General features: G+C 44.5%; 1 protein-coding gene across 1 annotated transcript in view; it reads left to right on the top strand.

Annotated features, from left to right (window-relative positions):
• Positions 1-97: 97 nt before the first annotated feature.
• LOC130375584 (NLR family CARD domain-containing protein 3-like) overlaps positions 98-15,949 on the top strand; it is a gene marked incomplete at its 3' end in the record, with an annotated part of 16,960 nt that continues 1,108 nt past the window's right edge. Inside the window, exons 1-6 of the mRNA XM_056582600.1 lie at positions 98-259; positions 6,698-8,474; positions 8,802-8,975; positions 13,581-13,754; positions 14,237-14,410; positions 14,512-14,558. Of these exons, the coding sequence (XP_056438575.1) occupies positions 169-259; positions 6,698-8,474; positions 8,802-8,975; positions 13,581-13,754; positions 14,237-14,410; positions 14,512-14,558 (2,437 nt within the window). The remainder of the gene's footprint in view (positions 260-6,697; positions 8,475-8,801; positions 8,976-13,580; positions 13,755-14,236; positions 14,411-14,511; positions 14,559-15,949) is intronic.

Genomic DNA, 15,949 nt, shown 5'->3' with positions numbered 1-15,949 from the left:
TTAATGGTATGATCCAGATACATAGGGATAATGGTGGGGGTATCAGGTTAATGGTATGATCCAGATACATAGGGATAATGGTGGGGGTTTCAGGTTAATGGTATGATCCTGATACATAGGGATCATGGTGGGGGTTTCAGGTCGATGGATTGCCCCTGAATCGTTCTAATGTGGGGGAATTCTTCCCATGCTCAGAGAGCCAGAGCGAAGGAGGAGAAGGAGGAGGAGCAGATGGAGGAGCAGATGGAGTATGTTGATGGTAAGGAGGAGGAACAGAGGAGGCGCGCCATAGAGGGCGTTTAGTTAAGTTTAGTTTAGTTTATTAGGATCCCCAGTAGCCATTGCACTTGGCAACAGCTACTCTTCCTGGGGTCCACATTTAACAAGACAAACATACAATGAATCAACAATACATGAAAACAGGATAAAGAATGAAAGAGAACAGAAAAAAAAAAAAAAAAAACATGTACAATTATTACATCATAGAGAGGGCGAGTATGATGTTTCATAGCAGCACTCCACTAAAATCACATAATCTGCACACCTATATTGAAAAGTCAAAATAATCTTTATTTTTATTTTTTTATTTATATATCATTATTAGTGCTGTCAAGCGATTAAAATATTTAATCGCGATTAATCACATTAATGTAATAGTTAACTCACGATTATTTTTTTCTATGCTAAGTATCCCTTGATTTCTTTGTCCCATTAATCTTTCTCATTTTAATGCTCTTATCAACATGGAGAAGTGCATCGGCTTGCCTTGTGCAAAGGTTTTTTTATTGATAACAACATTGGCATATACTGATCAAAACAGGACGATACAAAAAAAAAGACTATAGTGCAATTAAACGATGAACATACAAACATACTGCCTTGAACATAGCAGTCAGGCTACTGCTTCTTTGTTTTGAGCCAAAGAAAAAAATAAAATAATAATTAACGCCGTTAAAATTTGTTTGCGTTAACGCCGTTAATAACGCGTTTAACTGACAGCACTAATTATTATTAAAATGGATTTTGAGCTGTTTCTTAAAGTGTATTCTAACCTTAATATCTATGATTGTGTGAGGTAAAGTGTTCCATATTGCCATTGCTCTGTACATAACTGTTTATTTGATCGCATTATATTTAGGCATGGGCACTGTAAAACGTTCCATTACCACCTGCCTGGTAGAGTAGTTATGTCTATTACTGGTTTAATGAATTAATTTGTACAAACAATTAGGTTGGTTGCTATCACAAATGCCCCTAATAAATAAAGTGAGACTAGCTAGCAGACTTTGTTTTACCATGAGCCAAGATATGCATTCATGCATACGTAAAGTATTAGTCTATTTCTACACTGAAGTGCCAGATGCGCCGCTCTAGTTGTAGTTTTCTCAAGTCCTTTTTTGCTGCCCTCGACCACACAGCAGGACAATAGTCAAGATGGGACAGAACCAGTGCCTGGATAACCTGGACCACAGAGGCCGATGTTAATAACCCTGCACATCTCCTGATTATCGATTGACCCCTACCCATGTTCTTGGTTATGTCGTTTATTCGAGTAGACCATGACCGATGACTGTCCAATGTGACACCAAGCAGCTTTGTTTATTCCACCTGCTCAATTTGTATCCCGTTCATTGATAAATTGAGTTTTGGATTTAGTTTTAACATATATTGTGAGCCTAATACAATGCATTTTGTCTTTGAGATGTTTAAGACCATTCTGTTATTCTTGACCCAGTCGGATACTAGTTGCAACTCTTTATTCAGAATTGCAGACAAATCTTCCACAGTGGTAGCTGACATATACAATGTTATGTCGTCAGCATACATGGACACATTGGCCCTGTTCAAGACCAGTGGTAAGTCATTTGTATAGATTGTGAACAGTAGCGGCTAGGGGTGCAACGGATCACAAAACTCACGGTTCGGATCGTGTCACGGTTTTTGAGTCACGGGTCGGATCATTTTCAGATCAACAACAACAATAAAGATAACAAGACAACTTACTTACTTACTTAGGCCTGTTGCTCCAAGTTGGAGCATAGGCCACTGATTATATCTCTCCACCTCGTCCTGTTCTGTGCCAGCCTCTCCAGGTCTTGCCATCTATAGCCTGCTCTCTCCATCTCTGCTGTAACACTCCTCCTCCAGGTGTTTCTTGGCCTCCCTCTACCACGTTTACCCTGCGGATTCCACTGTAGGGCTTGGCGTGTGATGGTGTTCCTCGGCTTACGTAATGTGTGCCCAATCCATCCCCATCTTCGTCTCATTATGTCCACTTCTATGGCAGGTTGGTGTGTTCCTTCCCACAGCTCTTTGTTCCTTATTTTGTCAGGCCATCTGATGTTGAGGATGCGTCTTAGGCAGTGATTTGTGAAAACCTGTAGCTTCTTTAGTAGTTTCTTTGTTGTTTTCCACGTTTCCGATCCGTACAGGAGAATGGTTTTAATGCTTGAATTGAATAGCCATATTTTGGTCCTGAGGGTGATGTTGCGTGCTCTCCAAATGGCCCCCATCATTCCAAATGCCGCTCTTGCCTTGCCTATTCTCCTCTTAACGTCCCCTTCTGATCCACCATCACTCGCTACCTCGCTTCCCAGGTAAATGAAGGAGTCAACTTCCTCTAGTGGTTGTTGGTTTACTGTCAAGCTTGCTAGTGTCTTGGTATTGGCCTTGAGAACTTTGGTCTTCTGTGTACTAATGCGGAGGCCTGTTTCAGCTGCTCTCTGTTCTACCACTCTCAGTTTGTCCTTCATTTGTTGGTGGTTATGGGACAGGAGCGCAATATCATCTGCGAAGTCTAGGTCATCCAATTGTGTAAACGGGGTCCATTGGATACCATTTTGTCTATTATAAGTCGCTTGCCTCATGATCCAGTCTACCGCTAAAAGGAATAGTAATGGTGACAGTAAACAGCCTTGTCTTACTCCTGTTGTGATGTTAAATGCCTCCGTCAGCTGGCCTTCATGTATGATCCTACACTGCGTTCCAGAATAGATGTTCTTGATGATGTTGATGAACTTCTCGGGTATGGCGTAGTGTCTCATGAGTTGCCAGAGCACTTCCCTATCCAGACTGTCAAATGCTTTCTCAAAGTCCAGAAATCCTGCGTAAAGCGGGGACCTAAACTCTTGGGATTGTTCAAGGATGATTCGCAGGGTTGCTATTTGGTCGGCACATGATCTATTTGGCCTGAAACCAGCTTGGTTGTCTCGAAGCTCTGCATCCGCTGCTGCCTTGAGGCGTTGTAAAATTACTCCATTTAACACTTTGCCCGGGACGGATAGAAGCATTATTCCCCTGTAATTGCCACAGAGGCTTAGGTTGCCTTTCTTGGGAATTTTAACTAGGTGGCCTCGCTTCCATTCTCCAGGCACGTCTTCTTCTTCCCAGATCTTACCAAACAGGTCATATAGGATTCAACATCTGCTTTAAGAGCTTCTGCAGGTATGTTGTCAGGACCTGGTGCCTTGTTGTTCTTGCAGTGCATGATGGCATTTCTTATCTCCTTTTTTGATGGCCGCTTGCAGTCAACTGACAGGGGAACTTCTGCAGGTTGCATATTCGCCTTTATTGACGGAGGTGGTTGGTTCAGTATCTCTGAAAAGTGCTCAACCCACCTTTTAATTTGCTCTTCTTGTGTTTTCAGTGTCCTCCCTTCCTTATCCTTGACTGGGTGATTCCCTTTCTGGTATTTTTTGGTCAGCAGTCGGATGTTGTTGTATATCCCTTTGATGTTATTCTGCCTTGCAGCTTCCTCTGCTTTGTTTGTAAGCTCTTCTACAAAGTTCCTCTTGTCTCTCCATGCACTCTTTTTGACCTCTCTATCTGCCTTACTGTACGCCTCCCCCGCTGTTTTCTTAACTGATCTTGTTTTACTATTGTTTAGTACGTTCTTTAGCTTCTTCCTTTCCTCTATTTTGCTAAGGGTCTCTGGTGAGAGCCACTCCTGGTGCGTCCTCTTCTTGAGCCCGACTGCTGCTTCACAGGCTCCTGTAAATGCCTCCTTTACTTGCTGCCAGTGGTGTTCTATCGTCCTGTGTTCCTCTTCTGTTACTTCCTTGGCTTGCAGTACTGTGTAGCGGTTTCTGAGTTCTATTCGGAAGTTGGTTTGTTTCTCTTTGGTGGCCAGTAGTGACACATTGTAGCGTTTGCCTGTTGACATGCTGTTTTGATGTTTTTTCAGCTTAAGTTGAAGGTTAGTTACCAGTAGGTGGTGATCCGTGGCTGCATCGGCCCCCCTCTTCACCCGGACATCTTGGAGGCTTCTCCTGAATCTCTTGGAGATGCAAATATGGTCTATCTGGTTCTCCGTCTTCCTGTCAGGGGAGACCCAAGTTACCCGGTGGCATGGTTTGTGAGGGAAGAGGGTTCCACCAATGACGAGACTGTGGTTGGCGCAGTGGTTGGCAAAGAGTTCTCTGTTCTCATTCATCACTCCAAGGCCATGCTTTCCCATCGCTTGCTCAAAGCCGGTGTTGTCACTGCCAACCTTAGCATTCATATCTCCCATTAAAATGGTGAGATCCTTCTCCTTACATTTCCTGATGGTTTCCTCTAGCCTTTGGTAGAAGTCCTCTTTTGCTTCATCCTCTGCTTCATTGGTGGGGGCGTAGCACTGGATGATGTTAAGGTTGATGCGTTTATGTGAAGTCCTAAAATTGGCCAGGATGATCCTCGCGCTTACTGGTTCCCACCCTAGAAGTGTTTTCCCTGCTTCCTTTGATAGCATGATTGCCACCCCGTCCGAATGAGCAGCATGATCTCCTGTGTGTCCAGAGAATATAATTGATTCACCTGATGCGAGCCGTGTTTTCATTTCATTCGCGATGGTCTGCGCTTTTCCTGTGATATGCATTGAGCGTACATTCCATGTACCGATTTTTGTGATAGATTTAGGATTCAGAAACTTCCACCCTCTGGCTTCCTTTCGGCTTTCACCTCAGGGCTTCATACGTCTTCTAGTTGAAGGTCCTTCTCCTCCCAATTCTAAGGTGGTAGTTATATTTTTCAGTGTTTCTGTAATCAGTTTTGCTAACCTCTAAGCGGGGGATTGGCCTACCTAGAGGATGCTTTTCTGTTGGGGTGTTGCTCCCTTAGCCTTTTTCCCTCCCAGGCCACAAGGCAGTGGTTGAACCATTCTTAGCCTGTTCCCTCCCCCCGAGACCAAGCTGCCATGGGTGACCCTACCAGGAGCACAAGGCTCCAGACAGCATAGCTCTCAAGGTTCTTCAGGACACGCAAACCTCTCCACCGCGTTAAGGTGATGGTTCGAGGAGAGGACAACAAGACAAATGTGACTTTAAATAAAATCTTCAAATGTGTAAAAACAAAATAAAGTGAAAGATTAGGTAATAATCCTGCTTCCTTTAAGCATAGTCAATAATTTAAAAAAAATTGCAAAGGCATTATTCCTTCTTCTTTTTAACATGGATAGTAAGTAATCCCTAACCCTGGATTTACAATTCAGGATGTCTGCATTGCCTTGGGAGAGTGTAGACTAACTCTCCCCAGACAATTTTCTCCATGATTTTGCCAGAACTGGCAAAATGCTTATAGGGCGACTGTTGACCAGTGAGCTTGTAGCACCAGTGAGCTGTAGCACCAGTGAGCTTGTTTTTTGCATTTTTAGGTAATGGTATAATCTTGGCTTCCTTCCAAATCTGTGGGCATATACCCCATTTTACGCTTTGATTGAAAGGTGAGCAACCAGACTGGAGTGGTGGACATTACACAGCCAAACATAAAGCAGGTTTAAACCTTGTCGATTGAGCATAAAATACTTCTTAATGTACAGTTAGTAATTCAATTTACCAAGGGGCTGTATGTATAATATGTATAAAAAAGTTTGTTTTCGGGCACCGAAAATGCAGGATCCATCTGGGCGGCCGGCACAAACGCAGGATGACAGGCAGCTAGTCAGGAGCGTCTTTCCCAGGGACACCTTGACACTCGAACTAGCAACCTTCCGCTCTACCTCCTAAACCATCCCGTCCCTAATTAGTGCCTTTATGTTTACTTAAATTGACATTACTTTACTATGTCCCAGCCCACGGAGCTCAGACTCCAGTGCTCTGCAGTCAGGGGCGCAAGCCGGCTGCAGTTCACTTAGTGGCCAAAGAGGGCAGTAATGAGAGGGAGAGTCTGATTCTTACATTCAGGGGTCTCTCTCCCCTGCCGGGGGTGGTGTCAGCGCTCATTTGAAGCAACCAGACAAACCCTGGTTGCTGGATCTGGACTACGGTTCTGTTTTTTTTTAGGTGAGAAGGTGAGAACCTGATACAAATACAAGGCAGCGTGGTAGCTTGTATAACTAACTTGTATAACTTCGTATAATGTGAATCCACACATTGAGCCGCATACAAGAACCACTGGAAAACAGATTTGTGCTTCAATCGTTTATACCACCACCCAACCCAGCTCCACCTGTAGAACAACCACCCAACCCATCTCTGCTTATAGAACAGAGCTAGGTTGGGTGATGGTTCACTGACACACAACGATAGCACTACTAAGCAAGTTATAAGAAACATGGAAAGAATCATTGAAATACTCGTGTCCTCACACCAACCATGATGTTGTGGGAATATTAAATTGATCCTCAAATATTGTATCTATAGAATGCACAACCAGAAATAATGAACATCGTCATTAAGGTTACAATCCACTCATGGATGTCTATTGTTGTTTTCTCATTTAGAAACTGACGATGACGAGTGGCAACAAAAAGTCTGTTCTCATCTACTGGAGAAGTTCAGGTGTGTGTCTGAGGGAGTCGCTGTTGCAGGGGAGCCGACACCTCTGAATGACATCTACACAGAGCTCTTCATCACAGAGAGAGGCAGTGGAGAGTTCAGCATGGAACACGAAGTCAGACTGATTGAAACTGCTTCCAGGAAACCAGCCAAGGAGGAAACACCAATCAGATGTGAAAACATCTTTAAACCCTTACCTGGACAAAATCAACCAATCAGAACAATGATGACAACTGGAGTTGCCGGCATTGGTAAAACCGTCTTAACACACAAGTTCACTCTGGACTGGGCTGAAGGCAAAACCAACCAGGACATACACATCATAATTCCCTTCACTTTCAGAGAGCTGAATTTACTGAAAGGGAAAGAGTTCAGCTTGGTGGAACTTCTTCATCACTTCTTTATTGAGATCAAAGAACCAGGAATCTGCCAATTCGACTGGTTCCAAGTTGTCTTCATCTTGGATGGTCTGGATGAGTGTCGGCTTCCCCTGGACTTCCAGAACAACCCGATCTGGACTGATGTCACAAAGTCCACCTCGGTGGACGTGCTGCTGACCAACCTCATCAGGGGCGACCTGCTTCCCTCCGCTCGCATCTGGATAACCACACGCCCTGCGGCAGCCAATCAGATCCCTGCTGAGTGTGTTGACATGGTGACAGAGGTGAGGGGGTTCAACGACCAACAGAAGGAGGAGTACTTCAGGAAGAGATTCAGAGAGGAGACGCTGGCCAGCACAATCATCTCCCACGTCAAGAAATCACGAAGCCTCCACATCATGTGTCACATCCCAGTCTTCTGTTGGATCACTGCTTCAGTTCTGGAGGACTTCTTCAAAACATCCCAGACAGGAGAGGAGACCCCCAAAACCATGACTCAGATGTACCTCCACTTCCTGAGGGTTCAGACCATACAGGGGGACAGAAAGTATTGTGGGATGCCAGAGAACAGGGAGATCATCCTTTCTCTGGGAAAACTGGCTTTTAACCAGCTGGAGAAAGGCAACCTTATCTTCTACGAGGCAGACCTGGCAGAGTGTGACATCGATATCAGAGCAGCCTCAGTGTACTCAGGAGTGTTTACCCAGATCTTTAAAGAGGAGTGTTGGCTTTACCAGGAGAAGGTGTTCTGCTTTGTCCATCTGAGCCTCCAGGAGTTTCTGGCAGCCCTTCATGTCTTCCAGTCATACATAAACACTGGCGTGGATCTGCTCTCAGAAAAAAAAGAAAGAAAAATGAATCTCTTGAGGAAGAAATCTCTACTTCACCACCTCTGCCGGAGTGCTGTGGACAAGGCCTTACAGAGTGAGAATGGACACCTTGACTTGTTCCTCCGCTTCCTCCTGGGCCTCTATCTGGAGACCAATCAGATTCTCATACGAGATCTGCTGGGACAGAAAGGAAGAAGCTTGCTGGCCAATCAGGAAACAGTCAGTTACATCCAGGAGAAGATAAGTGAAGATCTCCCTCCAGAGGGAATTCTCAATCTGTTCCAGTGTCTGGATGAGCTTAACGACCGTTCCCTAGTGAAGGAGATCCAACAGTACCTTACATCAGGAAGTATCTCTGGAAAATCTCTCTCCCCTGCTCAGTGTTCAGCTCTGGCCTTCATCTTACTGTCATCAGAAGAGGAGCTGGACGTGTTTGACATGAAGAAATACTCAGCCTCAGAGAGAGGTCTTCTGAGGCTGCTGCCAGTGGTCAAAGCCTCCAAAACATCTCTGTAGGTTAATTAATGACATGTATTACAATACACAACACAATTTACATAATACTAGTATGTAAAAGTTACAATAACATACAGATCATTTATATAAGTGCACTCATGACATTACAATGCACAACTCAATTTACATAATACTAAAATATAACAGTTGTAATGACATACACAGCATTCACAGAGCGCCATTACAATATTTAAACATGCACCCAATACAAAATGAACACAATTTTCCTTTATATTATCATAAAAATAAGTATTGAAGGCTTTTATACGTAAACGAAACATTTCATCATATTTAATAACATGTTCTATTTATTGTGTGTAAAGGATGAATGGCTGTCGGTTGTCAGAGAGATGCTGTGAAGCTCTGGCCTCAGTTCTCAGCTCCAACTTCTCTAGTCTGAGAGAGCTGGACCTGAGTAACAATGATCTGCAGGATTCAGGAGTGAAGCTGCTCTCTGCTGGACTGGGGAGTCCAGACTGTACACTGGAAACTCTCTGGTCAGTTCTACTCAATGTGCAGTTACACCACAAGTTCCATTTCAGAAGACGCTTAACATATTTGCATCCGTAAAGTTCAAACACATAAATATATCATTCTTATAAAAATGACTCCACATATTTGTATTTTGGTTAGCATGACAGTATAAGGTGCCCATTACATTGTTAGAGTTTTTAAAGGCCCCATGGCATGCTATTTTATGGATGCTTTAATATAGATATTAGTGGGCCAAAAACACAATATTTGAAGACGTTCCCTCAATTCAGCCGTGGTGCAGAATTACAGCCACTACGAGCCAGTCGCACATTGAGCTTTCCCAAAATGTGCCGTTTCGATGTCTCTAGCTTTAATGCAAATGAGGAGGAGAGAGGCGGGTCAAGGTGGAGGGTGGGGGTGTGGCCCTGAGCAGCCTGCAGCCACGGTACCATGCGCTCTGTTTACAGTGGATGTATCCAATGGCGAGGCTCACACAGCCTTTAGCCGTGTTCTGTAAATATTCAAGAACACTCCGGGTGCTCCGGCGAGAGTCCTGGAGCTCTATATATAAATAATATCATATGATACATAGATATCTATATCATATGTAACCGGTACAAATAGACTGCGCCTTTAAGGTGCATGAGGGGCACGGAAAAGGAAAGGGGCGGGAGAGAATACGAGCAGAAGATAGTGAAGGACCCTGTCAGTGTGCAAGGCGAAGGAAAGGCGGTTGCATTGTGTTTTTTTCCGTTTTGTTTTATTAGTGCTAAGTTAAGTCTAGTACGGTTTAACGTCAACTCGGTCGCTGGGAGTGGTGCGGCGGTTTTGAGCGTTTCGTTGTGGAGTGAGTCTGGGCATCAGTGGAAGCAACGGGGGAAAGAGGCTCTCCATGTGATTATTACGAGGAAGGACGCTGTCCTACGTGGTTGCCCAGAGCTGCCCGAAAGCTGGGGACGTTTCAGGAGAAGTTTAGCCTGCCAGCCATTGCACATCCCGAAGTGCGATCTCTGCTGCGATATCGGTAATCCCTGCACCACACTCGTGCGCAGTCCGAACAGAACTGTGACTGAACAAACCAACGGTGCGCCGGTGCGCCCGCACACACACAAATGCACACACGCACACGACCACGCACACACACGCACACTGCACTGGAAGGGACATTGCACCGCTGTGCATTCCGCACATATGCCCCACACAGCCACCCATTGAACTGAATTGTACAGTAGCGGCGCTGGTTCAAACGAATAACTGTACAGGTTAAAAAGTGTCTTTCTTGCCCGATTGTTAAGTGTTATAATATAGATATATAATTGGATTGTGATTATGATTTGAACGTTAGCATGGAAATGTGATTTATGTATTCCCGGTTGAAATGTTAAAGATGAACTGATCTGAAATTTGAAGTTTAGTTGATATAACAGATGTATTGTCTGCCTTCTCATTGGTACAATAACTAGAAATGGCTGAACTTGCTAAAAGGGATTAAATTGTAATGTGAAAGTGTTACAGGGCGCCGCCATGTTGGATTTCAACCAGCCCTTAATACATGGCTGGCAGCCTTAAAACTGACTAACCCTCCGATAGCCCGTCATGTCCATCTATACAAGCTAGCACTCCGACCATAAAGTGGATAAACTATTACTCCGACGACATCACAGATCTATGTTTCCAAGCTGCTAATTAAACCACGGCGGGTTCCACAAATGTCCCTTTCTACTCACCCTGATGTTCGCCGATTGCTGATGCAGAGGGAGTTAAACTCGAAGAAGTAGTTTCATAGTAAGATGTGTCTGTGCAATATCCTTCAACATACACCAGAAAGTAAACCTCCAACATCCACCTAAAGTAAACGTGACACTCGTGAATCCGCCTCGCATCTAAGCTCATCCGCGGGTGTATCTCCCAAAGTGCATCTAGCATGTCTTTAAGGTCCCGTCCACCCGGAGCCGATTTTTTTGTGAAACCGTGTCTTTAATAACCATGTTATTAGGCAGATAATAAACCATGTTCTTTAATAGGTCCATGGTCCCAGGGTGGTTTCAAATAAAACCAGACCTATGCGGGTTCGTGTTAGGAGTCGTGTGGACGCCTGAAGCAACGTTAGAGTTGCGTTGAAAGTTACAGGTTTTTTTTTCAATTATTTTTGTAGCTTTAAATACAGCCCCTTGGCCAATTGAATTACTAAATGTACATTAAAAAGTATTTCTACTCAATCTAAAAGGTTAAACAACTACTACCTCCTCCTCGACTTGAATGTTTTTATACAGCGCGCAGGCTGGATGCGCGCAGGCTTGATGCACTCCACTTATTTTTGTGGAGAGCCAGCGCCTTGAATATGTAGGTACTACAGCGTTTGTACAGCTCGTTGCGTTTCCGTAATGCGTCCCTCTTTTACCGGGATATTCCTGAAACGCATCAAAGGAAAACGGAGGGGGAAAGATCGTTTTCGCCTTGTAACTTGATTGCTATTTATGGGGCGCTCCAGTGTCTCCGCTCGGACATCCCTTAGAGATAGCATGGCCACTTCCAAAACCTCTCTCTCGCCGCACAGCATCCGAAATGCCCGATGCATGGTTATGCAACCTAATCCCACCATTAGATGGTCAAGGTTGACCGGGACCTCTCGGCAGCAGACCGATTCAATGGCAGTGTCCATGCTCCGGCAGCACCCACACGCACATCACACGCACACGATCCGAAGGTGGAGCTGGAGCCTGAAATTGATCCCTCTCCACCGGGTGGCAGTCGGACACTACAGGCATGTCCCTCACAGGCTCAAACGCGTAACCAGCCATATTAAAATCACTATTTTCCGCCGTGGAGTGTAGAAGACGTTTGCGTGTCTGCAGCAATGACCTAGCCCTACCATGCCAGTGACGTCATCGGCGCTCTAATACTAAAAGACGCATTTTCTCTTGTTGCTAAAAAAGCTATATATTTATTTTTATTATTTATTTTATTTATTTATATTTTTGTTAGTGTCATTTTTTTATAATGGTCATAACTAACACGTTATCGATGTTGATCATTTCAGTTCAGTTCATCTTTAATGTTGATTGTAACAAATCTATGTATACTGTATTGAACATTGGCAAGCTTCTTTTTGAAATATTTCGCTGAAATATAAACTGTTTCATGTTGAGTGGAGATCAGAGGTAAAGGACAGACATTTTCTTTTTTATTTATCATGTATTGGGCTACTTACCTGGGGGTAGGGGCGCTTCACCTGTTTAGCCAAATCTATAGTAGGGGGTTGGTGTCAGGTCGCAAACACTACACACACTTTAGGCAGTTCCTCCGGACATCCTGAATCCTACTTTACCCTGTCTAGTAAGCTACCGTTGATCTAGATGGCTAAACAGCGCACAACGTGTTCACTCACCTGGACATTGAAGCCATAGGCATTGGGTGTGGGGGACCTAGATCCTGTCCCACTCAGTCCTCCCCAGACTAAGAACTGTGTTACTCCTACAAGGCGGCGGCAATAATCCCAACCGTCACACATATAATATATATTATCAGGGCCAAAAGCTGTGTGAGACTCCAGATTATATTATGAATCTCAAACGACTGCGTCAGGTTCTCCGATGTCTCTGGTTCTTCCACGTCCTCATCAATCTGAAGTAGACTGAACCACGACATGGAGGAGAAAGGGATTGTTGGCCGCAAATGTCTCCCGCTTGAGCCCCGCTTCCCGCTGCCGAGGGACCACCGCCTCGGCAGCGGTCAGCACTGAGGCACCACCGCCTCCTGCAGCGCCGAGGCGGTGGTCCCTCGGCAGCGGGAAGCGGGGCTCAAGCGGGAGACATTCGCGGCCAACAATCCCCTCCTCCATGTCGTGGTTCATGTACTTATGGGAGTCAGAGCCAAAGTTCCTTTACCCCAATTCCTTCTCAACCATGGCTGAGATAACCCCCACTACGGGTCTAGTTGTAGAAATACCAGAGACGAGAGTCTGACGTGTTATGCGCCATAACACCAACAGCAGAAGGGTTATCCAAATAACAAGGAAGTGTACAACACTTGCCTTACAGTGTGTGTAATCACACACACACACACACACATGTGGCGCTCGCACGGTCGCAGCTCATTTTCTCATTGGCGGGCCAAATTCTCTGGGCGGGCAAGGCAGAGAAAGGGGTGGAGCTTGGCCCCTTATGACGACTTATCGGGCCACATTCCAAATCAGCGCACCTTCCATTTTTTTCAAAGGCGAGCAGGTTACCTAGGGCTTGTTTTACACCGATCGCAAGTTTTAGCCACTGGGGGACTGTAGGTAGGGTAGGGAAACTCATATTAATGTTAGAAAACCTCATGAAGTGAGATTTTCATGCCATGAGACATTTAAATGATAGGATAAGGCGTGTGTTGCATTGCATTCTTATTGTACTCAATATTGACTTTGGAGTTGTTTAGTATCGTAACAGTGCCTTCTTAAAACTATGTTTTTGGGAACTTCAGTGATAAGTGTTTCATATTTGTTCATGCATTTGAAATCTACCTCATGATAATTTAAAAATCACAGTCATTATCATTAATAAAAATGCAAAAAGACCAGGGTTTAAAATGTAATAAAACATTGAACCGAAGTCCCTAACATGTTCTGTTTATTGTGTGTGAAGTCTGATTGGCTGTCAGCTGTCAGAGGAATGCTGTGAAGCTCTGGCCTCAGTTCTCAGCTCCAACTCCTCTCGTCTGACGGAGCTGGACCTGAGTTCCAATGATCTGCAGGATTCAGGAGTGAAGCTGCTCTCTGCTGGACTGGGGAGTCCACACTGTACACTGGAAACTCTCTGGTCAGTTTGACTCAACCTGCAAAGAGTTGAAGGTTCTAGAGGTGGCATATAAGAGTTTATTTCATTGTAATTTGTAGGAAATGGGGACATTTTACAAGGGCTGTTTCTACCTGTGTGCCATGTTGAGAGGTATAGGCCAAGGTTTCCTCAGCCATGTTGAGAGCTATAGTGAAATCACAGTGTTTCTATTTCAGCTGATTGCCGTAGCATAACACCCGGTACAAGGGATGAAGTGTATCCTGAAAGTGCGGGAGCCAACTAAACAGCTAGTCAGCCTGAGTTCCTCTGCTAACTGTCATATCATTGGGAAGCTACTATGCAGTTGTGTCTGTCCCGCCCTTTACATATGATCGGAGGACAAGCATGTTCCATTTTCAGCTGCTGATATGACTAAATGGCCTGTCAATCAGGACTCTGGTCTCCTCTCAGGACCTCATATTGTGTGGGTGTGGGTGTGGGTGTGGGTGTGTGTGTGTGTGTAGCTTGTCTGGCTGCCTGGTCACACAGGAAGGCTGTGCTTCTCTGGCCTCAGCTCTGAGCTCCAACCCCTCCCATCTGAGAGAGCTGTACCTGAGCTACAATCACCCAGGAGACTCTGGGGCTGCGCTGCTCTCTGCTGGACTGGAGGATCCACGCTGGAGACTGGACACTCTCAGGTATGGAGAGGACAGCTCACCACTCAGGGACAAGGTATCTGATGAATGTGAATCCTTCTGTTTCTAAAGACCACACGCTGCTCTCTCTTTGTCTCCCTCAGTGTGGAGCACGGTGGAGTGTGGAGGCTGAAACCTGGTCTAAAGAAGTGTAAGTGTCTGTTTAGTCTGGATCATCCCGACCATCATTCTGCTGTTATAGCAGGCAGCCTACATCCTTAACGTATTTAACTTTATTAGTAACACCTGTCCAGTGGAGGGATACAGGGAGAGTAAAAAGTCCCAGTCCTGTTGACGTCCGCGTAGCTCTGCGCTGCCGTCTTGCCAACCGCTCCCACTGATCCACTGGTCTCAGTGGTAAACTGGGTCAGCCACCAACAACAACTACGACCACAATCAAATACAAACCACAGTCAGGCCGGCAGCTCGGTGTGCAGAGGGCTGTGACAACAGCCTTAAGAGGAACCCCGGCTGGATTAATTATAATGTAACAGTAGAGAAAAGGGCAAGAGATAAGTGGTTAGCTGCATCAGAATATAATATAAATATAATATAAATAGATATAAACCCTGTGAAGCACCTTGAGTGGCCCTGTGTCTGAAATGTGCTTTATAAATAAAATTGCCTTGCCTTCACTTTTGCGTCCTTCCACTGTATGGGGAAGGGTTGTGACCTAGATAAATATATAAATAGATATATATGTCATGGAAATTTAATTGAGGCAAGCGTGAGGCGGGTAATAACGGACAAAAAAAAACTGGGGGTAACAGATAAGAGTTGCAGCCTAAAAGGTAAATCTGTCCAGACGTCTCTGTCCCTCTCTCATTCAGATGAGGGGTGAGGGCGGCCGTATCGGACCAGATCAAATGGCGTTCGTTCTAAAATACGGGACGTGGATTAACCTTATGAATCAGCACTCATGGAATGCCTCTTTGCCAATCAAATTACTTCGTTCACACTGCAAGCTAATGCTGACGCCAAACCTTTATGGCTCAGGATTTTTGTTTGGCTGTTCACATTATGTTTTTAAGTGTTACCAATATAATTTCCAGTGTAAGCGGTTCATAGTCTGAACTGATCCGCATGTGAAAAAGAACTACACACAAATGAGCCCGTTCATTAGATGAGTTCTACATGCAGCGCTCAACTATTGTTCTTCATACGTTTTATTCTTTCTTTCTTGCTTATTCTCTACAAACTTCGGGACCTTCTCCTTCCTACATTTTTCACCTAGAGACTCCATTCACATTTAAAAACATTCAGAATAGCTTGGAATCCCTTTTTTAATAATTTTATACTTTTTAAGATATTCTACTTTTAAAATATTATCTTTTTTTTTACAATGGGAGGACGGCAGAGCTGTCTGTTAAGGCGTTAAGTAAATCAATTTTCACCGTTTATCTTCGTTCAAACCATTTAACAAATCTGTACACTTACACATAATATCCAAACGTAATTTCGATATTATTTAAACTTTATTCAGAATCACAGTTTTAGTTTCATACCGGCTTCGTTTTCAGTTGGTCTCGTTGATTCACGTTG

Source organism: Gadus chalcogrammus, chromosome 22 (assembly GCF_026213295.1).
Source record: "Gadus chalcogrammus isolate NIFS_2021 chromosome 22, NIFS_Gcha_1.0, whole genome shotgun sequence".
Classification (NCBI taxonomy): domain Eukaryota; kingdom Metazoa; phylum Chordata; class Actinopteri; order Gadiformes; family Gadidae; genus Gadus; species Gadus chalcogrammus.
Note: the sequence above shows the minus strand (reverse complement) of the source record. Positions and strands in the feature narration are given on the sequence as shown.